The 27,345-nt window shown below is 40.0% G+C and overlaps 1 protein-coding gene across 2 annotated transcripts in view; it reads right to left on the minus strand.

The window, feature by feature from the left end:
- The window catches only part of fut8 (fucosyltransferase 8 (alpha (1,6) fucosyltransferase)), a 139,728-nt gene that overhangs the window by 28,174 nt on the left and 84,209 nt on the right, over positions 1–27,345 (minus strand). For both annotated transcript variants that reach the window (XM_031890310.1, NM_001001232.2), the window contains 4 exons: positions 19,086–19,204; positions 18,176–18,344; positions 13,041–13,155; positions 2,959–3,196 (listed from right to left, as the gene is read on the minus strand). In XM_031890310.1, the coding sequence (XP_031746170.1) occupies positions 2,959–3,196; positions 13,041–13,155; positions 18,176–18,344; positions 19,086–19,113 (550 nt within the window). In that variant the 5' untranslated portion in view covers positions 19,114–19,204. The remainder of the gene's footprint in view (positions 1–2,958; positions 3,197–13,040; positions 13,156–18,175; positions 18,345–19,085; positions 19,205–27,345) is intronic.

Consider the following 27,345-nt stretch of genomic DNA (forward strand, 5'->3'; position numbering starts at 1 on the left):
GAAGCTCTATTAACTGATTGGTACTGTCCCATGACAGTATTCCTTTAATGTTTTCAGGTTATAGTCCGTATTTCAGGTCAAACATTAGGCTGAGCCACCCTTAATTGAATTAAATCTTGCCAAATAATAATATTTCTCTGCCTAATCATGCGCTTCTCAGATGCATGGTAACCAATAAGTGTTTAGACGAAAATACAATTTTCTGCATTGTAAAGGGACAAACCATTATCCGAAATGATATTGTTATTATGCAGGTGCTAATTACTACAAATGGGAAGGGACAAGCTATTTCCCACTTATTCTTTGAATGATCTGTATGACTCCCCAGCACCGTTTGGCCATACTTGTTGGAAACTTCCAATAGCCCCTTTTATAAATAATAATAAAAAAAAATAAGTCCTCAGAATTTAAATTGACAAAATGAAACCTCAATCAGACACATTAAAGTACATGAGAACGATGCAATTAAAATATATTGTTTTCAAAATGTGTAAATGGTTGGTAAAACATCTTGTCTGTAATAACATATAGCTAAGGGCTGGTATTTACAGGTTGCCAAGGCATGCTGGGTGTTGTAGTTAAAGCCAAATTAGCAGGTCACCAGATTAACATTCTTGCTGAACCAAATGCCCAATTTGTTCTCATCAGTAAATATAGAATGGTTATGATTTTATGTTGTAGAACGGCACAGAATTAAAGAGAGAAAACCGCAATGTTTACGCAATCTGGCACAGTTATGTCCAAATATCACATTACTCTATTTACTGCCACGTTTCAAGAGGGACTAAATAGGGCAATAAAATATTATGATACCTTCCAGTTAGAGCTGCTATTCAAATTACTATGTAGATAATGTACAGAGCATGGTTTTATAAAGCAAAAATTCAAGGGCTTCAAACCATGATCAGAATAAAAGCAAGCAAACTGCGAGTATGAAATGATAAAACGGTTCAATAAATAGAACAGAAAAATATTTCTTTATTGTCCATTTTATGTATCTGCACAAAGCCTCTGGGTACACTCTGCTTCAGGGGATTTTGACTAATTGGCATCCAAAATCTGGGTTAATTGCCATAAGTCGCTTTACCCCATGTCAAACCTAACATTTCCAATTGTAACTGTGCTTTGCCTCTATCTAGACAAATCCTGCCCACATTCTACTACTTTTTAGGGCCCCAAATATGTAGTGTCTGACCTCAATAGGGACAATTGGGAAAGTATGTCTTTAAGTAGAGTAAATATTCCTTTATCAAACAAAAACATTATATTTTATAGTAACCCTCCCCCCCGGATTTTAAGGTCAGGTTTAATAAATAGTAGAGGGACCATTACACTGAGGACCTGCCAAACTAAAGAATACCTTCTTCTCTAACAGTGTCTGAATAATAAATATAAAATTTATTCACAATACAGGTAGGTAGAGAGCTATGAACTCTGTTTAACAGCAGTAAAGTACTAATTTCACTGTATAATAAATAGCTAATTTGTAAGATGCTGTACAAAATGGTCCCTACAGGACTTGCCACGGCTGCTAGCTTAGCCGCATTGAAGTTATTCAGTATTAAAAGCAAAAGCACAAGAAAAGAAATAGGTTTTAATGAAAGGGCCTCTACCTTTCCATATGACAAACTGAAAGGAGACGTCCTGATTACTTACTGCAGTGATCCCCAACCAGTGGCTCAAGGGCAACATGTTGCTCACCACCCCCTATGATGTTGCTCCCAGTGGCCTCAAAGTAGGTGCCATTTTTAAATTTCTAGCTTGGAGGCAAGTTTTGGAAGCCCAGAGACACAGTTTTACTCCCAGCAGAACTTCCTGCAGGCTAGCAGTCCCCATGGGGCTACCAAATAGCCAATCACAGCCCTTATTCGGCATCACCAAAGAACATTTTCAAGCTTCTGTGGCTCACCGACACTTTTTACATTTCAGTGTGGTTTGCAAGTGAAAAAGGTTGGGGATCCCTGACTTACTGGCTGCAGGGAGCACTAAAAAAGTACATGTATGGAATGGACCCATGTAACTGTGCCTGAAAGAGAACAGTAGCCCTGGCCCATTCTGGACATTCTGTCCAAAGAAAACTAATTTCCATAGTGTTTGTATCAACATATTGAGCTCTGTGAGGACACAAGGACAAGGTTGCAATAACAAATTTGACAATTGCCAAATTGTTCCCTCTGAGGAACAGCTACGGAGAACCATTAAGATCTCTGAGAGGCTTCCTAAAATGCCAAATGGCAAGGACTGCTTTCAGAAAACAGGCCAGTGATTAGTTTGCTGGAAGCGGTGAAACCCCTTTAAAACAAATAAAGTTTTTAGCTATAGGCATATGTTGAAAACAGTGATGTATGCATTGTTGGTTTAAGGTAAACAGCTTTCTAATATAAGTTCCATATAGTGATCCTATTAACAGTCCTTAAGCTTGACACTGCCATTAGCAGAAATTGATTTTATGCTAGTCTGAGATGAATTTAAACTATGGAGTAGCCTTGGTTATTTTAAAATCAAATTCCAAGTATATATTGTGATTAAGCACCTTCATAGATCACTGAATTGGATCCATACTCTGTTTGCCAAAAGCCTACTGTAAACAAGGTGTTCTGAAACAGTGATGTTTTAAATAGTAAAATGCAGGTGCTGGAATAAAGGAATGGTTGGGCTTGAGTGACTTTTGCGTTGGAATTGTGGAATACTTAGGCCAGTGAAAGGTGTTTTTGCAAGTCACATTCTGCATATGATATGATGATGGTGATAACATTGTAGGTAATGGCCTGATGGACACACTTGCTATACTCTCCTAACAGTATCTGCATCTGGTGAATTCATAATACATAATAACTGCATGATGAGCAGGTTTATTTTGGATCCTTTATAACCTTCTTTTTATCATGACCTAGAGCCACTATATAGCAAATATATCATTTTCTATGGCATCTTGGTACCAGCCCCTGGAATGCTTACCTGACCAGTGTCCTGTAGAGGAACCAGATCTATCCGTGCATGTTTCGCTGACAGGCTTGAAGACTGTTTCCCATCCACCAGTAGCGTACCTCCAGCTCTGAGACTCCAAAATGAGGGTTCTTTGTGTACCATAGGCAATCATAAAACAGTAGACAACATGGTGGAGCTGGCAGCCATATCCACAGCCCTTGTTGATATTACAAACAAGCTTCTTTGCTTTACTGCAATCCTTGGGATTCTGTAGCGGCAAGAATGACAAAAGTAGATATAGGTAAGAAACAGAGACCTTTAACAATCCATTTAGTTATGTTAACAGGCTGTAAATTCTACTAAATAATAATACTGGAACAACAACAGATTGAAGGATTATACATCAACATATTCTACGTGGGGGCTCCTTTAGAAGTTTTATCTTAAAATTGTGGAGTCAAATATGAACTTTTATTTCTAATTAAGTTCAGTGACGCAGGAAACGGTGTCAAAGAGGGAATCTTGGCATCTGTAGTCACTTGTGTGACACTCAACCACTGGAAAGTCATTACTATATAGAGTTGCTTTTGTACACCAATGTGGTACTGCGGTTCAAACTGGATGTTATGTGCAATGTTAATTCATGTTTAGTTTGCAATTCCACACAAGTTATATATACGGCTAAAGGTCTTTTCTAAACATGCTAAACTTATTCTGGTAGAACACTCTAGAGAAAATATATGTTACTCTTGTCTCAGTTATGATACTGCATCCTCCACAGGCAAGTGTGAAGAATGACCTAATATCATATGCAAGTGGTGTTACTGATCAGGTAGACAAAATGCTCCATGAAGTCCATGAAAATCTGGATTTTATTCATTTGAATTTATAGCAATTTAGAGCAAGGTAAACAAAATATCCCAATAAAGCATTAACTAGTTTATCTACAATTGGGAAAATATATTCCCTTTGATCCCAACATGACAATTTGATTGGTCCCTGGATCAGAAACTTTATACAACTTTACCAAATAAACACCCGGCAATGATCTGCTTGCTTACATTTTCTCAATCAAAAGTGACATTCGATTTACAAGTGCTATTTTCAATGAACCAAAGTAGGAGCAAATCTTTTCCCTGTTTTCATCAACCAAATTACCTGACTAATACCAAAGACCCCACATCTTTCAGCTTTATTTTATTTGGAATTTGGCTTACTCTTTGCAATATTGCCCTTTCAATTTTTTAATGTTTGCATGTCCGATTACTTTTCTGAATGTTTGCTTAAAGCTATGATCCAACTAACTGGAAAGCCTATAATACACTTTTTATATTCTTAGCATTTTCACTACTTACCTTTCTGTTAACCACAGGTTAGTTTTTTATAGAGGAAATATACAAAGATGCATATTTGCTAAGTAACATTAAAAAAAAAATAAAAAAAATTCAGCTTCCTGTTTGGTAAAGCGATTGTGTGCCAAAAACAGCTTTTTTTGCATAAAGAAAGAAAATGCATCTCTGAGAAGCTTTTCAAGCAGTATCCTGCTCTTCTGGTTTTGACACCTAAAACAATGAAGCAGAAGTCAGCTGACCAAAAGACATCTGCTACGTGCCATGATGTGGTTTCAGTTTAACCTAGAGTGATATACTTATTTATACAGTTGTCACTGCAATATAATATCAAAGGAGACCATGCTATGATCACCTTGACTAAAATCTCATAAATTCTGTATTACTGGAGTATCTTTCCCAGTTGGTTCCTGAACTAGAGGAGCAAAATCTCCATAATTACAACCCAAACTAGTTGTAAAGCTTTTTCCATTTGCAATAGTATCTGGACCTCATTTTCCTCACTTGTACTTGGAGGTTAGTGGCATATTCCAATGATAGCTTTCTGAGTCATGTTAACTTCAAATGAGGTTTCTACCCATAAGGCTTCCTGTACTTTGTGCCAAAATCGTATTGTCGTGCTGAGTACAAAAGTTTAGTTATTCATTCAAGCTTCGGTATCATGATTTTCCTTGGGCGAGGTTGGAGCTGCAGAGTGCCACTGAGCCCTATGGGAGACTTTCCTTGGGCCGGGTTGGAGCTGCAGAGTGCCATTGAGCCTTATGGGAGACTTTCCTTGGGCCGGGTTGGAGCTGCAGAGTGCCATTGAGCCCTATGGGAGACTTTCCTTGGGCCAGGTTGGAGCTGCAGAGTGCCATTGAGCCCTATGGGAGACTTTCCTTGGGCCAGGTTGGAGCTGCAGAGTGCCATTGAGCCCTATGGGAGACGTTCCTTGGGCCAGGTTGGAGCTGCAGAGTGCCATTGAGCCCAATGGGAGGCTTCCAAAATCATGCGCAGAAGGATCAAAGTCAGAAAGGTTTTCCCGCTGTTTATGATCATTTGATACAAAAATTTCGCCAATATGATATTATCGTGACTAATACAATTTTTTCATAAGCATTTCCGTGATATTTGCAATCATCAGAAATTATTGTATCCAATCTGAATTTTTCCCATTTCAGGATTCAAACTCGTACTTTAATGAATAGACCCCTTAGTGTACACCTTTAAATCTGGTTTTGCATGAAGACAAAGCCCATTTTGTGGCTTTCTTTATTTTAAGTCATGTATTTTATCCCACAAGATCTCAGTTATGTCAAAAATTATCTGTAAATTCAAAAGACTCCAGCTCTCCTATTAAGAAAGCAGACAGAGAAGACTTTTTGCTCTGTTTAGAGCTTTTATTGGAGAAGTATGCACGTGCCAACTATTAAATAGATGTTATTATAACAATAGCATCTCCTTAGCAGCTACAGCTGTTGGGGCAATGGTTGGGGGTCACTGACCTCCACCCAAGTCAAGAAAAATAGGATATTCTCCTTTAAGAACTATTATAAAATGGTGAAAAATATTTCTCATGGCATAAGCACTAAGGTAGAGAATAATGTTAAAATTCATGAGTGGGTTCCTGCGTGTACTTGTCTTTCTCTGCAACATAGAATTCTGTCAGGCTGCTGACAGCAACAAAATGTTCAGGGAAGACAATACATCAAGCAGCCTGACCAAGAGGCATTATAGGCTGGGAAATCTCAGCAAATAACATAAGAAAGATAGGGGAAACTGTTCTGTATGGGCTGCCTTCTCTCTCCTCTCACCCACTGGCCCTATTGCAAATTTAATATAAAATACATTCCTCAGCTCTGTGGGAGGCCACTGGTTCCAAACCTGGCATAGGCTAGATATGTTCTTCAAAAGAAAGAAAAATAGAAAAGAGGCCAACAAGGATGAAAGGTCAACATTGCTTGGAAATTGCTGCATAATCCTAAAGATATCATGAATACACCAAACAGTCAAATGAAAGCTGAAAGCCAACATTATCATGGATCCTTGGCAAGAGATATATTTTTAATGACTGTTGCCTCAAAACGGATTGCAGTGCCTCAGTATTTTTTTCATTGGGTTGTAGCAACATAGAACAGTTTGCAATAAATGAGCTGTATAAATAGAAAAGCGGTATTATCTTTCCAAGGCCGAACTTCTTAATTAATTATATCTTAGTTGGGATCAAGTACAGGTACTGTTTTATTATTACAGAGAAAAGGGAATCATTTAACCATTAAATAAACCCAATAGGGCTGTTCTGCCCCCAATAAGGGGTAATTATATCTTAGTTGGGATCAAGTACAGGTACTGTTTTATTATTACAGAGAAAAGGGAATCATTTAACCATTAAATAAACCCAATAGGGCTGTTCTGCCCCAATAAGGGGTAAGTATATCTTAGTTGGGATCAAGTACAAGGTACTGTTTTATTATTACAGAGAAAAGGGAATCATTAAACCATTAAATAAACCCAATAGGACTGTTCTGCCCCCAATAAGGGGTAATTATATCTTAGTTGGGATCAAGTACAGGTACTGTTTTATTATTACAGAGAAAAGGGAATCATTTAACCATTAAATAAACCCAATAGGGCTGTTCTGCCCCCAATAAGGGGTAATTATATCTTAGTTGGGATCAAGTACAGGTACTGTTTTATTATTACAGAGAAAAGGGAATCATTTAACCATTAAATAAACCCAATAGGGCTGTTCTGCCCCAATAAGGGGTAATTATATCTTAGTTGGGATCAAGTACAAGGTACTGTTTTATTATTACAGAGAAAAGGGAATCATTAAACCATTAAATAAACCCAATAGGACTGTTCTGCCCCCAATAAGGGGTAATTATATCTTAGTTGGGATCAAGTACAGGTACTGTTTTATTATTACAGAGAAAAGGGAATCATTTAACCATTAAATAAACCCAATAGGGCTGTTCTGCCCCCAATAAGGGGTAATTATATCTTAGTTGGGATCAAGTACAGGTACTGTTTTATTATTACAGAGAAAAGGGAATCATTTAACCATTAAATAAACCCAATAGGGCTGTTCTGCCCCAATAAGGGGTAAGTATATCTTAGTTGGGATCAAGTACAAGGTACTGTTTTATTATTACAGAGAAAAGGGAATCATTAAACCATTAAATAAACCCAATAGGACTGTTCTGCCCCCAATAAGGGGTAATTATATCTTAGTTGGGATCAAGTACAGGTACTGTTTTATTATTACAGAGAAAAGGGAATCATTTAACCATGAAATAAACCCAATAGGATTGTTCTGTCCCCAATAAGGGGTAATTATATCTTAGTTGGGATCAAGTACAGGTACTGTTTTATTATTACAGAGAAAAGGGAATCATTTAACCATTAAATAAACCCAATAGGATTGTTCTACCCCCAATAAGGGGTAATTATATCTCTATTAACTGACATTGACAGTATTCCTTTAAGAAGTCCCAGTAATAAATACAAAGTGCAAGTAGATATCATCATTAATGATTCATTTGCCACTTAATTGTAATAGAGGTGCAAATAAATTTATTTAACATCCATGGAAACGGAAAAGACTGTATACTTATCAGTTTCCCTTTAAGAACATCAATACCTTTTGAAATCTATGAACACAGCCCATGAAAAATTGGCAGCTATTAGCTGGGAAGAAACCCTGCCAATAAAAGGATCCTGCCATTCCGCAGAACAAACACAAATAAATGAAAGTCCGAGGCATTAGTTTAAGTTTTTTTTTTTTTACTTTTTCTTGAGAATTTCCATTTAAATCTTTTGCTTTTAAGACCATCTTTTATTTATAAAGCTCAGACACAAACGGGCAGTCAGAAAAAGGGATGCAGAAGAGCTGAGCTGAAAGAGCACTTATGGAAACGTCAAAATGCAAAGGCACGTGGACAACATGCCGCATATCCTTCTGTTTAAATGACCACGGACAGTTTTTATTGCTTCAAAATAGATGTAGAGTTATTTCACAAAGCCTTTTAAAGGCAGCAGGGATGAAAACATGAAAGTGTAAAAGAACAAAAGTCAATAAGGATTTGAGGGGAAAAATATAGCTGTAACATATTGAAATCTGCGCATCTGCCCAAGTGCATGAATTTCTGCCATTCTAGCGTCTGCAGCATTTGCACCCATAAAAAACTGTTCCTGGAAAATGCAACCCTGCCGCTGAATGCTTGTTTTGTGTTTTACACACTTTTTTCCTCTTCTTTGTTACTCTTTCATAATAGCTGAATTGTTTAGTCAACTGTATTCTACTTTATTGCATTCAGAAGTGTATTACTGGAAAACTCAATAAAAAAAAATTGTCATTCTAAAAAAACATTGGAGATGGGAAGGAACGAAGCCTGTGGAATAAAGTTACTGGCTCTCCCTACTAAAAGACATAATACAATGGCAGGCAGCACATTGTTCCATGCACCCAAGGCTTACTATGAACCCGTTTCACCCCGGGTATTAGATTACACTCAACAAAATTCAAATAGATTCTGTGATTTAGTTTTGAAACAGCATCAAAGCCTCAATGATGACAAATGGGATCTTGTACACAATATAATAAAACAAAGTCTCATTTAACAAAGTGAACATTTATTAATAGCACTGCTGTTTGCAGGTACAGTGAGTTCCTAGTATAGGAATGCCTGCAGCACTCAGCATAGAGGTTGCCTAATACTGTACCTGGCTGAGGTGAGGTTTGTGGAGCCTCACATTGGCATGCTTGCTCTCTAACCACCCAGAGATAAACCTCTGCAACCCAACGTTTTGTTCTAACAATAGGATCTACAACAGTAAAGACACAATCAAGATGTGACTTACGATCTGGGGCATCACCTGTTTCCTCTAAACATCACTGCTACTATCATCACTGTTTCTTAATGCATATAGGATCGGTGTCCCTTTAAACAGAAGAGATGCCAACACTTCATATGCACTGGCCCACTGCAGCTGCAATCCCTACACCAGTGATCCCCAACCAGTAGTTTGTGAGCAATGTGTTGCTCTCCAACCCCTTGGGTGTTGCTCCCTGTGGCCCCAAAGCAGGTAGTTATTTTTGAATTCCTGGTTAGAAGGCAAGTGTTGATTGCATAAAACCCAGTGTAGAGCCAAACAGAGCCTTCTGTAGGCTACCAGTAAACATAGGGGCTATCAAATAGCCTATCATAGCTCTTATTGGCACCTCCAGGAATTGTTTCCATGCTTGTGTTGCTCCCCAACACTTTTTCCATTTGAATGTGGCTCACAGGTATAAAAGGTTGAGGATCCCTGCCTTACACCTTCTGTACTTATCTCTGGTTATGGTGAGATATCATTGACAGGGGATCTACACTAATCTGTATGTATAAGGTGACGTTATTATGGTACAAATATGTGTCAGATATAGCCCATATTGGGCCACCAGCCAATCAAAGCACTAATATGGCAAGACCCAGAGACTGTCTAGCCCCCAAAAACTTGGGCACTCAGAATCCAATTGCTTGGGGTCTTCTACCCTAGAGGAACGAAGGAGGTAAGCTTCAGAAGAATTATGGGCTTTAATATAAGATTGGGATCGTCTTCATGAGGTGAAGTGCATCTTCTATAAGGTGAATTATAAATCAGCACTTGATTATAATTCACCATGCGTCGGTCATTCAATCCCCCTGCATGTGTCAAAAATTAATGGCACAATCTATTTAAAAAAATCCCGTTTTTAATGCAAACAATGCACCTGAAGCTGTTTTGTTAACATGGTAGGGAAACTCTGTCATATATGGCTCCAAATCACCGGCTTAGACTTTATAGACTTATGAGTCCCTTATTTACACAAAAATGACACTAACATATGATAATGAATAGAAGCTAGCATCTACAAACAAAGAAAGGAAAAGCACTGCTACAGTCTAACAGAGACACAGGCAAGTCCCAGAAGAAAGAAGAAGAGTAGAAGAGAAAGCCCAATGCTGCACATGTCAAGGTGACCTTGCTCGGCGGCACACACGGCATGAATAACACCTGGCTGTATTCTACATATGTATGAGGCTATTGATGTGCTTCCAACAGACTGGCTACTGGAGGCTCAGAGAATGAATGAAGCGAGATCCTGTAAGATACAGCTGCTGACTTATCTCCTGGAAAGCTGAACAGTTAATAAGATTGTGCAGAAGACTGCCTGCGGATCGCACTGAATACAATGCGAGGGAGCAGCCCCATCCAAGGTATTACACTGGGAAAAAACAGAAGGCATTGTGTTTGGGTAAACCCTTAACACATAAAAGACTGCCAATGTGATGCCAAACATTATAGTAACCCATAATTAAAGGGGCAGTCCTAACAGATGTGACTTGTGTTTGTAGTGTCTCTGAAGCCAGAGAATGTATTGTTCTGTTACTATTCAACATAGGCCACCCCTTTAGATTAGAGGAACGGAACTTTCATTTGAAGCAGTGTAGGGGGTTCCTCACGGTGAGGGCAGTGAGGTTGGGGAATGCCCTTCCTAGTGATGCCGTAATGGCAGATTCTGTTAATGCCTATAAGAGGGGCCTGGATGAGTTCTTGAACAAGCATATTATCCAAGGCTATTGTGATACTAATATCTACAGTTAGTATTAATGTTTGTATATATAGTTTATGTATGTGAGTGTATAGATTGGTAAGTATAGGTTGTGTGTGCTGGGTTTACTTGGAAGGACTGAACTTGATGGACTCTGGTCTTTTTTTAACCCTATGTAACTATGTAACATCACAGCCTTGGAAAAATGTCACACAGATAGGGACCACTAGCTGTACCCCACTGGTACTCTGGTACTTTGCATACTGACTAGTTTACTGACTAGAAGGGTCTTTTTGAGAAGCTTTCACTGCAGAACTGGCACTAGGGCTGATCTTTATTTGAGTCTATTGAAACCAGGCTTTTGGATAGATAGGAACTGCCAGCCCTAGGTACAGTTTATAAATGAGAGAAACAACGGATGGTAAGAAGCCTCTAGGCCAGTGATCCCCAACCAGTGGTTCGTGAGCAACATGTTGCCCCCCAACCCCTTGGATGTTGCTCCCAGGGACCTCAAAGTAGGTTGCCCTTTTTGAATTTCTGGCTTGGGGGCAAGTTTGGTTGCATAAAACCCAGTGTAAAGCCAAACAGAGCCTTCTATAGGCTGCCAGTCCACATAGGGGCTACCAAACAGCCAATTGTAGCTCTTATTTGCACCCCCAGGAACTTTTTCCATGCTTGGGTTGCTCCCCAACACTTTTTCCATTTGAATGTGGCTCACGAGTAAAAAAAGTTGGGGATCCCTGCTCTAGGCCTACAGATCCTTAAAGGGGTTGTTCACCTTAAAAATAACTGTTAGTATGATGTATACATTGCTATTCTGAGACAATTTGCAATTGGTTTTCATTGTTTTATTTTTTGCAGTTTTTCAGCTATTAAGCTTTTTGTTTAGCAGCTCTCCAGTTTGTTTCAGCAGCTATCTGGTTGCTAGGGTCTTGCTTACCTTATCAACCAGAATGCGAAACTGGAATATGAATAGAAGAATGACTAAATAGAACTATAAGGAATAAAATAAAAATTGTAGCAATAGTTTTTTGGCTAGCGGGGTCAGTGTCCCCCCCCCCAAATGTGAAAGCTGGAAAGATCTAGACGAAGAAGGTAAATAATTAAAAAAACTGTAACAAATAAATATCGAAGACCAATTGCAAAGCTGCTAGGAATACTACATTCTCCAACATACTAAAATGTATCTTAAAGGTGAACCACCACTAATTCAAGAGGTGCCACAGCCCTGCAATGAGGGAAATAATTTGGATGCAAGATGCATTTTAAGGAAAGAAGAAGAGTAGGAGAGAGATTGGAACGGAAGGAATGATGCAAAGGGAGCAATTAAATAGGGAATGGAATCAAGGGAAGAAGAAATCAAAGAAAGGAGGATGTATGTATGTAATGGAGAAGGAAGGAAGCAAAGGGAATTAAGGAAGCAATAAGAGATGAAAACACTAAAAAAAATAAGGATGAAAGTAAGAGAAACATTGTATCGTTCCCGGCTCCCTATGCAGAGCAATGCAGAGTAACAGCCCATTGTTTAAAATATGTTTTCCTTGCTTTGCATATAAAATGTTTCCTCAGTACCCCTCAGGCACTTCTTTCTTTTCCTGGAAGCCCCTTGTCCATGTTTAATGTAATGTGCAGCAGAGGGCGCACACTGATAGGCTACGTTAGGCCCCATGACTGCAGGCAGCAGGGAAATAAGACCTCGAGCTGATAATCTGATTGAAAGCCCTTCACCTCAAACCCATATTTACTTAATTCCGCCAGCGGAGATTTCGCCTACAGAAAGAAATGGGCTTGAGATGTTCTTTCCTGGAACATCCGGAAACAAAATTGCAGTTGTAATCTATTCCTTTTACAAGTGATTTACAATTTCTTTGCCTAATGAAGATGTGCTTTTATAGAAAGAGCATTACATGCTTTTTTAAAAATAAGATTAATCCTTGCTTGCAGATTAAGTGCTATGAATTACACGGGGGGATCCAGCACCACTGGTCCATAATAGATGCCTTGGGCTCTCAGCATCTTGGCCTCCAAGGCAACTAATGGAAGCAAGAGGTTATGTGCAAGTGATTATGGGATTAGTGCTCACAGCAGGCCTACTTAGGCTTTAATATAAGACCCAAGCAGAGGCAAATATAAGCATTTCCCCATTTGTCTACATTTCAGTTATCCTCTTATAGGGCTGGAACGTACTCATCAGTAGAGTCTTTTACCTGGAGATAGGTGATCCTTCTTTGCACCAGATCTGTCAAATCTTTGGCCTCCCTCTCACGCCAGTCGCCCGCTCCATCTGTCTGACTGAGGTAGTAGAGATCTGTCATCACTGACCTGCATATAACAAGCAACATATTCTGTTATGAAAGGTTTGTGATACTGAAATCCCCTTTTAGTTGTGGTCAGAGTATTTTTGTCTACTTGGGTGAAACAGGGTGTTCGGGGGGGAATGGGCGGTCGCTCGCCATTGGGCAAAATCATCAGCTGGTTGGGTAAATATTTCCCATTCCAAATAAATGTTAGTATTAGGGATGCACCGAATCCAGGATTCCGTTCGGGATTTGGCCTTTTTCAGCAAGATTTGGATTCGGACGAATCTATGCTCCTGGCCAAACTGAATCCTTAAAGCAGGGATCCCCAACCTTTTAAACGTGTGAGCCACATTCAAATGGAGAAAGTGTTGGGGAGCAATACAAGCATGAAACAGGTTTCTATGGGTGCAAATAAGAGCTATAATTGGCTATTTGGTAGACCCTATGTGGACTAGCAGCCTATAGAAGTCTCTGTTTGGCAGTACCCCTGGTTTTTATGCAACCAAAACTTGCCTCCAAGTCAGAAATAAAAAAATAAGCACCTAGTTTGAGGCCACAGGGAGCAACATCCAAGGGGTTGGGGAGCAACATGTTCCTCACGAGCCACTGGTTGGGGATCACTGCCTTAAAAGGGTTTGTTCACCTTTACAATAACTTATAGTATGATGTAGACCAGTGATCCCCAACCAGCGGCTCAGGGGCAACACGTTGCTCCCCAACCCCTTGGATGTTGCTCTCAGTGCCCCCAAACTAGGGAGTTATTTTTTAATTCCTGACTTGGGGGCAAGTTTTGGTTGAATAAAAACAAGATTTCCTACCAAATAAAGCCTCCTGTAAGCTGATAGTTTGCATAGAGGCCCCTAATAGCCAATCTTAGCCCTTATTTGGCACCTCCATGAACTTTTATGGTGCTTGTGTTGCTCTCCAAGTCTTTTTACATTTGACTGTGGCTCACGAGTAAGAAAGGTCGGGGATCCCTGATGTAGAGAGTGCTACTCTGATACAATTTGCAATTCGTCGTTCGTTTTTTTTTTATTATTTGCTGGTTTTTGCATATTTAGCTTTTTGTTCAGCAGCTCTCCAGTTTAGAATTCGAGCAGCTATCTGGTTGCTAGGGTCCAATTTAACCTAGACACCAGGCAACGATTTGAAAGAGAGACATGAATATGAATAAAGGAGGGCCTAAATAAAAAGATAAGTAATAAAAAGGAACAGTAACAATAAAACTGTAGCCTCACAGAGCAATAATTTGTGGCTGCTGGGGTCAGTAACCCCCTATTGGAAAGCTGCAAAGATTTAGAAGAAGAAGGCAAATAATTAGAACACTATACAAAATAAAAAATGAAGACCAGTTGAAAAGTTGCTAAGAATTGGCCAATCTTTACCATACTAAAAGTTAACCTGAAGGTGAACCACCCCTTTAAAATCACGTGACTTTTTGTCACACGTGGTTGTCTTTAACCCTTTCTTATCCTACTTTACATATGTCTATTAGGATTTGATTCGGGATTCGGCCTTCGTAAAGGATTCGGCACATCCCCAGTTAGTATATAATGACAAATGACATTTGTGGTATATTTCTTTTCTACCTGTTTATTACATACAGAACAAATGAATTTCAGAACAAGCTCTCTGGCATGGCTTGACAGAGATAAAACGAGCCGACTGCAGATTTAGCTATCTGGTTACTTCAGCGCGAGCCATTTGCGGGGAATAAAAACGAGCACAAAATGCCATTTGATTAATATCAGTTTGACAAATCCTGCACCATAATCACTGATGAAAGACACACAAAGCTCCGTGGTTAACATACTGAAGGCATTATCCCTTAATAACAGGAATTGTACATTTCTCTAGTACATTAAGGCAATTTGCAGATATTACAGGCAGTTAACATATAAGCATAATAACCATTATTCCTCATAGTAAGTGCCATTTCCGTGGCAAGCCTGGTGTGTCCTTTAAGAACCAAAATAAAAAGGAACGTTTCTGAATGGTGCTTTCTCCTGCGCAAGCAAATGCTTCTCTCTGTTGTTAAATGCAGAAAATGTCTTTTCAGCCTCAGATAGACTGTTAAAGGGACTATTGCTTTGGATTCTTGCTTTGAGACACAAGGACAGCTGTGATTGGCAATCTTGTGCCCAAAGAAGTTCATTTATTTCACCAATAAAGCAGATAAGCAACATCCAACTTCTAGTTAAAGGACGTGTAACTCCCCCACAACAAAAACTGTAACCAGTGAACAGCCTCTTTAAAATCTGTAAATACATGTCACTCCATTTGTTAGAAGGTTAATAGTAAGGCTGCAGCATCCCCTTAATCACTTAGGATTCTTCTCCTCCTTTGATCCACTCAGCTTCCTCCCTCAGGAATTTCCTTTGGCTCTTGCTTACTGAGCATGTTCAGTTCAGGTTACTAAACACGCCCCCCAGTCTAGCAGCCAATAAAGTGATGGCACTGCTGGTGTCCATAGAAACCCTGCTCTAGTTGTGCACTCTGCTGGAGAACATTTTTTTTCTCCTAACCTCCTGTCCTGAGCTCAGTTTGACTATAAGGGCTCTGGCACATGGGGAGATTAGTCGCCCACGACAAATCTCCCTTTGTAAATTGCCGGTGGGATGGCATACGTGGTACCTTGAGAGGAAACTTCCATGAATTTGGGGAAATTGCAGTGCCTCGTATGCCATCCCACAGCCGATTTACATTCTCGCCTGTGGGATGGCATTTCGTGGAGATTAGTCGCCCGCAACAAGGGAGATTTGTCGCGGGCGACTAATCTCCCCGTCTGCCACAGCCCTTTTATCAAAGCAGGTTCTGCCTGTGTAAGCCTGCATTCTTCATTGCATGAACTTTACAGGGCACATGTGCTGTTCGCAGATGACGTCAGAGGGAAAATGGCCGCCAGGTTAAAGCTGATATTTGTAGTAAGAAAAAGGTGCTGGTGAATAGAAAGAATATTTGCAGTACAAATGATCCGGTTCAGGTGGGGGAGATGTGCCCAACTTACATACATGATAGCAAAATGTAGGGTTTACATGTCCTTTAATGTAAAAGCAACAAAGCAAAACTTGAATATAAGAGAATCTGAAAATGAACCCACATGATAATTTATACACAGTGTAAAGCAGTTGCTTCCCTAAGAGTGCCCAGCATGAAGGCCAGTTGTGATGGGATAGGGACAGGCACTGACCCCTATTCATTACTTTTGCCTTCCTCTGGATCAACTAGCAGTTAGGCAGGTTATATATAGGCATTATGGTTGAACGTGATTGGACATGCGTCTTTTTTCAACCTAACTTACTATGTTACTGTCGATATCCTGGAACAATGAAGGGATGACTGTTATGGCCATGATTTTATATCTAAGGCAAAATCTTTTCAGGGCCCTATGTTACTAACCTTGAGGAAATTGCACAATTGGGGGGGTACAAATTAAAAAAAAAAGTTGTTTACAAATCAGATGCTTAGAAGAATCAAACATGGGGAAGGGCTGGGAGTATAAGTGGGTAATGGTCAGACTCAGGCAGCGGTGCCCAAGTCAAAAAAAAAAATAGCTTGGCTTGAAGGATGATGTGTATAGATACAGGGGGTGCCTTTAGCATCACTGGTTACCCCGCAACTTCAATATGTGTGTCAGTTCAGACAATGGCATCCAGGAAAGGTACAATAAACCCAATGAATATACATTTTGAACAGAGCAGCAGACATTTCACTTAGTGCTCCTTAACTACTTTTCAGAGGGTGACCCTAATTATGTGTGCGAGTCAGCTTTATGCCTTAAGAATTGAAACTTAATGATGACCTTATTTTAATGTAATGACTATCGTTAGAAGATATTCACTGCATTTAAGGAGATGTTCTCCTTTGAGAAACTGACTGTTAAAGTAGAACTAAACCCTAAAAATGAATATGGCTAAAAATGCCATACAGTATTTTATATACTGAGCTTCCTGCACCCTGTACCCCCAGCGGGCTCTGGGCAGCTGCTGAGAAGCGAAGGGGTCGTCGCAAATTATCGATCAGAAAATGAGGCTGGTCATATAAGCTGATGCTACGGAACTGATTATTTAATTCTGCTTCTAGTTGCACTGGTTTCTGAACTGTCATGTAGTGATTATCTGTATTAATAAATAATCAGCCTTTTATTGTGTCATTTATATTCTGTATATTGTGAGTGGGTCCCTAAGCTCATTTCTAGCCTTTTAGTTAGGCTTTAGTTTTCCTTTAAAGGGAATAATATCACTGGATCGCTCTCTCGCAACTACCAGCCTGGGGTAAAAGGGAAAAGAATGCAATCACTGGGGGGTGCCTAACATTTGGCCTGGCCCAGTGATTTTTGCCTTTTATTCTCCTTTAATGCATTGATCGAGTCATTTAAATTATGTTTCCATTCTGCCCTTGCCAGGGTCTTACTGCAATCCCCTGGCTTAGGCAGAGATCCAGCACCCGCGGATCAGATAACTATATGTGCCTGGATATAGATATAGAAAGTGCTATATTATTTAATGAAACCACACTGGAAATCGAATCAAAGAGGGACCATTGATTAACCCAAACACACTTTTACTAATAATTATGGACACAAACCTTAAAAACCACTGGGACCCATTAGGGATTAAATACCCCTGCAGGTAGCCTCTGCAGGCACAGTAAGCCCTCCCCCCAATCAATAACAGTTTTTGAGAAAAGCCCCTATTTTTACAAGGCAGTGCGAGCAGAAGTTTAATTTTGTTTTACTGTCCTACAGTTCCCCTTTAACAGCGAGCTTCCTTGGCCTCCTACAGTATGTTACAGAAATAACTACGATATTGTTTTGAATTATCATAAAGTTAAGGCTACACATGAAGATCATTTTTCATTAATGGATCTCAAATGCCACAAGGCGCGGATAAATAATTATGAATATAATTAAATACTCAGACAAGGCAGGATATTTACAATGGCTGCATGGAGTGTTATACAATGGCTGCATGGAGTGCTATATAACTAAACCAAACCCATGATATCCGTAAAGCACCATCACATCAGGGTTACAGGGTTACCTTTGCTGATGTCCCATGTCGATAATTATCTCGTCTACATGTCTTTGGAGTTCATTCCTGTCCAAATGCTTTAACTTCTTTACTTCACTTTGGACAAAATACCAGAATTCCTTGGCTCCATTTTCAATAGCTCTTCTTAAAATTTCATGGTCTTTTCCCAGGCCTGAAACTGAGCACATAATAGCGGTATAGAAATGCAGAGCCAGAAATCAGTTCTGTGGCTAATGTAGTAAAGTGCATTGGTAGGAGAGCAGATTAGCCCTCTGGAGTATATAATTATTTCCTGTTATTTATATAGCGTCAACACATTTCTGTGGCGCTTTACAGAGATTATACATCATTCACACCAGTCCCTGCCCCAGAGGAGCTTACAATGTAAGGTATCTAAATGGCAGCTATTCCAAATTTGCTTTAGGAAAAACTACAGTAGGTGGAGGTGTTCCCAGGCCATGAAACAATCTGCTCACTATGAGTGGATGGACATTGCATTCTGAATGGCGCACTATCCAATACCATGGGCAGGGGTCATTTGAGAGAAGAGTAGGAAAGGATTAAGGAACTAGTTGTGACTAGGGTGATTTTTTTGGCACTTCCATATTCTGGAGTTTTCTAGATATCAGATCTTAGACCAAGAAGCATAATAAAACAGAGCTCAACTAAACTACATTTGTTTGAAAGGCCACTTAATGTTTACTGAACTGCTGCCAGGGAAGGTCTTTGTATAAAATCAGGGCAACAAAAATGGGGCACAAATTCAGTGCAGAATCACCAGAAGAGGGCACTACGCATCCTACAAAACCTTGTGAGAAAATGTCATGGAGTAAAAATTGAAGGTATATTGTCATCTCTTTACAGCCCCTTCATTATCCCTGTAAGCTTGTTTAAGGTTACCCAGCAAGAGAGTACTTACCAGCATTGCTGGACTGCTGTTTGTACATCTCTATCTGTTCTTTGGCCTTTAACAGCTGCTCCTCTAATGCTCGTATCCTTCCTGCCGCGGCACCCTGTTCAATTGGACCTTCTGGTATCCTGAAAAAAAACATATGGAAATAATTACAGAAAGGTACCGAGTCTTCTCCAAACAATGTCACCGAGCCAGGGAAATTCTGCAGATGTGATGGGTTACCTGCTGGCAGGACACCACTGTGCCACCATATAATCTGCATGCGTCTTACCAGCAGGGATCAGCCAGTAATTAGCATGATTGTAATCTGTTATTCCTAAGGCACAGAAAGAAATATGTAAAGTTTGCCCTGTTATTAAGTTTATAATCCCACCTAATGCCATATGACTCTCACAGAACATTCTGAACAAAGCTTATGCCATACTCTCTTGCATTTGATGTGTATGAGGTTAACTTGACCTTTCTATCCTTCTATCTTTCCATTTAGGGAGTAGTTGCAAACTGTTCCATGTTAAGCCCCCTTTGGTTTCTCAGGTAGGGTCCCCTTAGCTCATAACAAGGTTACAGGTACAGGAAAAATAGGTGTATCAGCCATTCTTCCAAGAAACTCAAGGGTAACAAATTAATGTTCACTGCAAATCTCAGTGGCCTCAGTGTACAAACCATGGTTAAAGGATCAGATCATAATGACAGGGATACAAGGATCAGCGATACCCGCGCAGTCCTGCCCTGATGGAATTTTAAAACCTGCCTGATCAACATTTGGATGATTTATCGGCTGGGTAGGGCCATCGGAAGGACCTATACATGGTCCAATAAGCTGGCAACTCAGTCCGTTGGCAGCTTTTATTGGCCAGTGTATGGACACCTTTAGGCTTACGAATTTCCTAGGTGCACCTGGAAGCTCAACCTGAGGGTCAGTTAGTGTGAATTTAGGGTTAGACAATTACTTGCACCTCTTCTTGGAACTGAGTTAGTAATACCGCAATGTTTTTATAGGTTTGTTAAAACGAGAACACTGACCAAATGTTGAACCTTTTCCTAGCTAGCAATATCGTTTCTCTTGTGTGAGCAGCGCAATCAATAGTACACTAATTATTTAGGTGCAATGGGTGTCTCTATCCCTCAGATGAATGGCACATAAAATGGGTTAACTGCTGCTCATTGGCCGAGAGCCAAGACTATATCTGCCATCTATAAAACCTTTATAGTGCAGCCTTCCAACAACAGGAATATATGGAAGCATTCATCTTGGACTATTTCCGTTGGACAATATTAATGCACGCTAAGAAGATTCACGTGGCCCTTTAAAAAGAAAATCCGGTGGCGGTTCTTTAATCAGCCTACTTTCCCATTCGGAAAAGCTGAAAGGCACAGCTACTGAAAGAAGACGAATATTGCCAGCCTGTGCCAGCTGCTTTTCTCTCAAACTCATTAACAAAGGTCAGAAGAAAAAACAACACGGCACAATAGCTCAAGAGCATCGAATTTTCCTGACGCTCCCCGCATTCGCGAGGGTCGCATATAAGATGGTGCACAGATGGGTCTGCACTTTCATACATGAATAAAAGGCAAAGTGGCTGTGGTTTTTGGAGCGGCTCATAAAGTAATTTAGTGCACTGAAGAGAATCAGTAGACGCTGAATAGAAAAGATCAATAGGCACAGACAGAGGCTAGCATGACACGTTCAATGGATCATTTCGATGTGGATGGAACCTAACCTGCTAAAAGCCTAGCCAAATCATCATGGGGCATCCCTGGGCAGAGATAAAACAACATGCTTGGGAAGGCTGTTGTCAATGTGGTCACTTAAAGTTCTTTTTTAAATCATCATATCCAGCTCAGTGGAGGGACTATTTTTTACACTCCAGATTTCTTAGTAGAACTATTCAGGGAAGCCTGTTATTCTGTAGCAAAGATGTTATTTGCATTCATTTGATGCAAGGATAGAGTGTGAGTCTGCCTTCTATGAAGTCAATGCAGAAGGAGTTGGCTTTTATTATCGGAATCTTAGACGGATCAGTCTTATTATTGATAGGTCAGCCTTTATAAACATGTTTGGATCATGGGTGATTTGTCGTTGGTGCCATATTGGATTTATTTTCTTTGCACGGGGGTTCTAAGGAAGGACCAGCCTTTGTTGCCTGTTAAACTATTCAGACCTGATGTAGTTCAAGGGACTGGTCTGATTGCCATCTTGGAGTAAGGAAGGAATTTTTTCCCCTCTGTTGCAAATTAGAGAGGCTTCAGATGGGGTTTTTTGCCTTCCTCTGGATTAACTAGAAGTTAGGCAGGTTATATATAGGCATCATGGTTGAACGTGATAGACATATGTCTTTTTTCAACCCAACTTACTATGTTACTAATGACCATTTCCAGAATTTCTGTGAGATCATGTCTGCCACTGCTGGCTTGCTCAAGGCCACTCCAATAAATCTGGTTGGTTGATCAGGTAAGTAAAAAAACAAATGATCCTGTAATGTAAGATGCTGAGGTAGAGTTTGACTAAGGTTGACTCCTTAGATGGTTAAGTAAATCATCATGCTTGTCTCAGTACCCCTCTTTTTCAGACAAGAATACCAGCCTTCTATATCTGTTATTTATATCCCTGATTAACGACATTGGCCATCATGCATATATGTATCAGCTGAGCTGGTAAAATGCCAGCCAGGGGGTAACAGCTCCCAAGAGCAGTTCTGTAAGTCACAGGGGACCACACATATCTATTTCTATCAGGTCTCAAAAGACAAAGCTTCTGATGTTGTGGAGCCATTTTACTCTACAGGGTAATTACACAAGTGATGATACCCTAGTGGCACTAATCATTACGTGCAAAATAATCTATCACAACTGGAAAGGTGTTTCCTATACAGAGTCCCCCTATTTGTCATTTACACTATAAATACATGCTAGCAGGTCAGAGTAGGGTGCTTATATATTGATATATTTATTATAACTAAAGGAAAAGTCACTATCAGTTATTGTCAGTCAGCATATGCTCCTTCCTATGCATAAAATTCCCCTCTGTAACAGCAGCTTTTATGAATGCCTTCGTACCAGCCCCCATTCCCTACTGCAGCATTAGATCAATCTCACGGGGAAGCAGCCAAACACTGCACTTTTAATAGGCTTAATCAAAGATTCAAATGAATCCATTCCTCTATCAACTGACAGCACAAGGTCACTTGCTATCCTTTAAACACATTCATATTCAGTTTCACTGCACAACGCATTGGGTCCATTATTTTAGTCAAATATACTAATGTTTTTGTGAATATGTGCATAATACTGACAGTCAGCCTTGGACGTCTTATGCCCCCCTGGCTGTGTCTAAACACTTAGCTTGGTTAACAAATGGCGGTGCGAATGCAAAATGCACGAGAAGAAACATTCTTTCTATTATATTCATTTAAGGGAATCTAAAACCTGAAAAAAGGGTGCTGCTTATGTTGGTATACATCAGAACAAAGCACTTTGTAATATACATCAATAATTTTTTTCTATATAGTTATGCCTTATTCTTTCTGCTGCATCACCAAAAACAAATTTGAAACTCTCTTCTTATCAGGAGGGTCGGTGCCCATACGATTTTCTAATTGGAGGGGGAGCCAATGGGAAATAAGTACGTGTAAAATGGACAACTGCGCTATGCTCAAAAGACACACCTACTTATTTCCCATTGGCTCAGCACCAGCCAACCAGCTGGCAGAAGCATTACAACGTGTTGCATTATTGATACCATATGAAAAACATTTTTTTTTTTTTTTTTTTCGAAATAATACCAGCCAGGGGATAGGAAATGCACAGCGGGTCGGTTAGGGGCTGGGTTATTATGAAAAATGGCAGGATAAGACTTTTATACTTGATACGCCACGTGACCAGAAGCAGGTCTGTCTTGGAGAGTATGGATGTGGGGGGGGGTCTGAACCAGTGCTTTAACAGTGGAGGGCCGAGGAAGGGACATATTTTTGTAATGTTTCATAGAAAGAAGCATCATGGTTCTGGTGACGGCTGCAATTTGGGCTAAGGAAGTCAGATATGGGTGACACCCAGACATATGCCTTGGGGGACTGAATGTAGGGAGACATTGTGAAATGTCATGTTAAAAGGGTAGAGGGGCAGGTTTAGGTGTGAATATAAGCTGTTTAGTCTTGGGCATGTTAAGTGCAGGTTGGCAACTTTTTCCTTACTCTACTTTGCCCATCTTGCCCATATCTATATAAGTCCCCTAGTTTGTAAGAGCCACATTATGGAAAATTATGGTGTAGACCAGTAATCCTCAACCAGTGGCTTGTGAGATAGTTGCTCCCCAACCCCTTGGATGTTGCTCCCAGTGGCCTCAAAGCAGTTGCTTATTTTTTAATTCCTCACTTGGAGGCAGGTTTTGGTTGCAAAAAAAAACAGGTACTGCCAAACAGAGCCTCCTATAGGCTGCCAGTCAACATAGGGGCTACCAAATAGCCAATAGATTATTGGCCTTATTTGAATGCTTGCTTTGTTCCCCAACTCTTTTATATTTAATGTGGCTCACTTGTCAAAAAGGTTGGGGACCCCTATCCATATCCACAAGTCTCTTTGAACCGGGCACAATGTACCATGGTGACAGAAGAAGATCAATCAACATCAAGCTAATGGGATGCACTTTCAGAGGTAGGTAGATACAGTATACTTACTGGTATAAACAAATCTAAATACATAAAAAGAAACAGTGGAGAAATAAAATTGTAGACTTCTATGACTGCACAATGAATGAAAAATGAAATTAAGCCAGCAGGCCCAAGATATAGATTGAGTACAGTATTAAATATTGGATAGGGCAGGCAACTTCGCTTCTTGAGCTGAAGCCGTTTCATGCCTCTTATCTATGGATAAAGCTATAACTGATGCTAATAAAGTCTCATTCAGGCTTGCAGAAACAAATTAATGCAAAGTCTTGGAATAAAAGTAACCTCTAGATTAGTATTGCTGCGATCAATTTTAATTGTGCTCTGTAGCTAGGAGGGGAAAAAAAAAAATCAAAACTCATTATGGACTCTTAGACTACAAATTGGGTAACATAGCAACATATTCATCCTGCGGAGGGGAAGGGTGAAGATTCAGCTTGCTTTAACCGAACCCAGACTGCAGGGAATAAATGGCACACAAATGGGCCAAGCAAGATGTATAGGGCTGTCTGGTATTTAAAGGGAAAATTGGCAGTAATAATAAAGGGTGATTTGAGGAGTCAAAAAAATCAAGAAGCAGAAGTGTGGGCTATGTCTGTTTGGCTATATACTGCATTCAGCAGAGAGAGAGAGAGAGAAAGAACCCCAGCCCTGGAGATAATGCATAGTGCCTTGTAAAGCATTGCACAGAACACTCTAATCACTGAAGCTTTCTGAGCCGTGGGCAAGATGGCACAGCCAACATTTCTTAATGTACATGCACAATTACCTTGAACTTGCACTCTCAGAAATGGAACAAGGTAATTATAAAGTTAGTGGAACAAAGCCAAGGTCTTTGAGTCAATGTTGCAGAGACCACGGATTTCTCATATTCATTTTATCATGTTGTAGTTTTATGAACTGCAAATTTCCAATGAGTCTTTTCAAGTAATTTCAAGCTATTCCCTTTTCATCTCTATCGTGCCATAGAGTACAGCAGCCATTAAAAGTCCAAGCCCCAGCTTTACCGAGGTCTGCACAGTGGTATAAGTTTAAGTGGTGTAAGTCTGAGCTTGTGCAGATCACAAACTTAAACTGTATTTTCTAGAACTCCTGAAATGTAAAATAGAAGTACATTTTTGTACTGAACTGTTTGAATCTGAAGTCCACTTAGGTGTTAATAATCTAGACTTGAGTGGGAGAAGATAAAAGGGAAGTTAGAATAGCTGGGGCTGAAAGGTCTTGTTGTGCTACTAGAACTTTTGTAGCATGACATGAATGGATTGTGGACAACGCAGACCAGGTGGATCCTGAGAAAATGATAAGGGTAAGCTGAGGTGCATTAGTCCTTGTTCACCTACACTCTCTGACCCAGTGATCCCCAACCAGTGGCTCGTGAGGAACATGCTGCTCACCAACCCCTTGGATGTTGCTCCCAGTGGCCTCAAAGTAGGTGCTTATTTTTGAATTGTTGGTTGCATAAAAACCAAGTATAATGCCAAACAGTAGGCTGCCAATTCATACAGGGGCTATTGAGTAGCTAATTATATCTCTTATTGTCACCCCAGGAGCCTTTTTCATGCTTGTGCTGCTCCCCAACACTTTTTCCATTTAATTTATATGTATAAAAGGTTGGGGATCCCTGCTCTGACTATTTGTATATTAACTCAAGCATTCCTTGTTTTCACCAGTGAACCCAAGTTCTCCTTAGGGCAGGGGTCCCCACCCTTTCTCACTCGTGAGCCACAATCAAATGTAAAAAGACTTGGAAAACAACACAAGCACCATAAAAGTTCATGGAGGAGCCAAATAAGGGCTAAGATTGGCTATTAGGCAGCCTCTATGAACACTATCAGCTCACAGTAGGGTTTATTTGGTAGTAAATCTTGTTTTTATTCAACCAAAACCTGCCCCCAAGTAAGGAATTCAAAAATAACTACCTGGTTTGGGGGCACTGAGAGCAACATCCAAGGGGTTGGTGAGCAACATGTTGCCCCTGAGCCACTGGTTGGGATCACTGCCTTAGGGTTTCCACTTTTCTAAATAACTTTTACTGGCTGGTTAGGGGGGCAGGAACAAAAGGGGCTGAGCAGTGCCATAAAAGGGGACAAGCAGTGACATAAAATCGGTGGAGGAAATGACGCGTGATGGACAGAGGGCAGGATATGGAGTGATCCAGGATACAACTAAAAGGTAAGTTTGGGTTGGATTAGGGGCTGATCAAGGGCGGCGGGCCAGGGGCTTACCTCAAGGGTGTTACAAGTTAACCAACAACTACATTGTGGGTAAATGTGTAATACTGCCCCAGGCCTTGGCAGGTGTTTTACAGTCTAGGCTGGTGAAATAGTGGCCAGGTGGCAACCCTAGTTCTCTTGTCCAACAATGACTGTAGTTTAGATTGGACAGAATGAAGAAGTAGTTGTCAAATATCCCTCATTTTTACTCACTGTCTTAAGTATCTAAAATTGACTTTCTGCACTAAAGTAATTCAGAATTTCCAAGACTAGGCAGGAAGACTTATTAGGGCTCATTTACATCTACAGACAGTATAAGCAGAGAGCAATTTTGATTTCAGTTGCCTTTTTTTTTTTTTTTTTTTTTCAACAATGCAGCATTTTCCCTCCAATGCAAGCATCATTGCGGGTTTTAGTGGCTGTTGTGCTTGACGCAGTTGCACTGCACCTAATGTACCTGCATCTGATTTGCCAAAATGGATGCAACTGTGTGTAGACTTCATTACTAATTGGGCGTAGTAAATAAATTTTGGCAGCTATAAATGAAAATGTGGTTGATGGGTGGGATATATGTTGCCTGATGAAGTAGTAACATATTCTATCTATTGGGAGAAGAAGCTCTGGGACGATGTGGATACTTTTTAGCAGAGGTCATTCAGATTTTGCCCGTGTTACAGAACCATCATTATCCATTTTAGTGCTTCAAAAAACCAATTCCATGCTCTAAAGCTGAAAAATTCCGACAAAACAGCGCTTTGAACTAGATATGACTAAAGAGGCTTTTGCAGGAAAACTCGTTCAGTCTTTTATTAACTCAGGAGAACGTGGCAATGTTAATTTTGTGCGCTTCAGTGTAAGAATAAATCCAATTTCTTGCTCCTGAATAATCCTTTTATGTTCTTCGCTCATTAAAAATTACATGAAGGACATTGGCAGTCAATTAGAGAATACTTTGTCTAAAGGTCAAGGAAGAAAAACGATGGCAGGTACTCGAGTGAAAAGATTTCCCCCAACAATCTTTCTCAACAATGATGCCGTGGAGACAATAAGAACGAGAATACATTTTTCATGCAAAAAAATAAAAACATTTGGTAGAAAAGCAAAAGCCCATTAAATAAATGTCTCAAAGAGGTCTTTACAAGTCACAATCCCACACCGTGAAATTATAATAGGAGAGCTTATTAAAGGGGAACTGCAGGAGCATTTTGTTACATTCATACCGCACTAATTATAGGAAAAGAGTTGTCAAATTAAAAGTGGTTTAAGCTGATTATTCAAGGGCTGCTGAATATATACATCATTTTGTCCAAGTTGGCCTATATGGGGCCACAATAATCACTTTCCCTAACTGAGATCTGGTTAAAGGTGGCCATACATGGGCCGATAAAG

Source organism: Xenopus tropicalis, chromosome 8 (assembly GCF_000004195.4).
Source record: "Xenopus tropicalis strain Nigerian chromosome 8, UCB_Xtro_10.0, whole genome shotgun sequence".
Taxonomy (NCBI): domain Eukaryota; kingdom Metazoa; phylum Chordata; class Amphibia; order Anura; family Pipidae; genus Xenopus; species Xenopus tropicalis.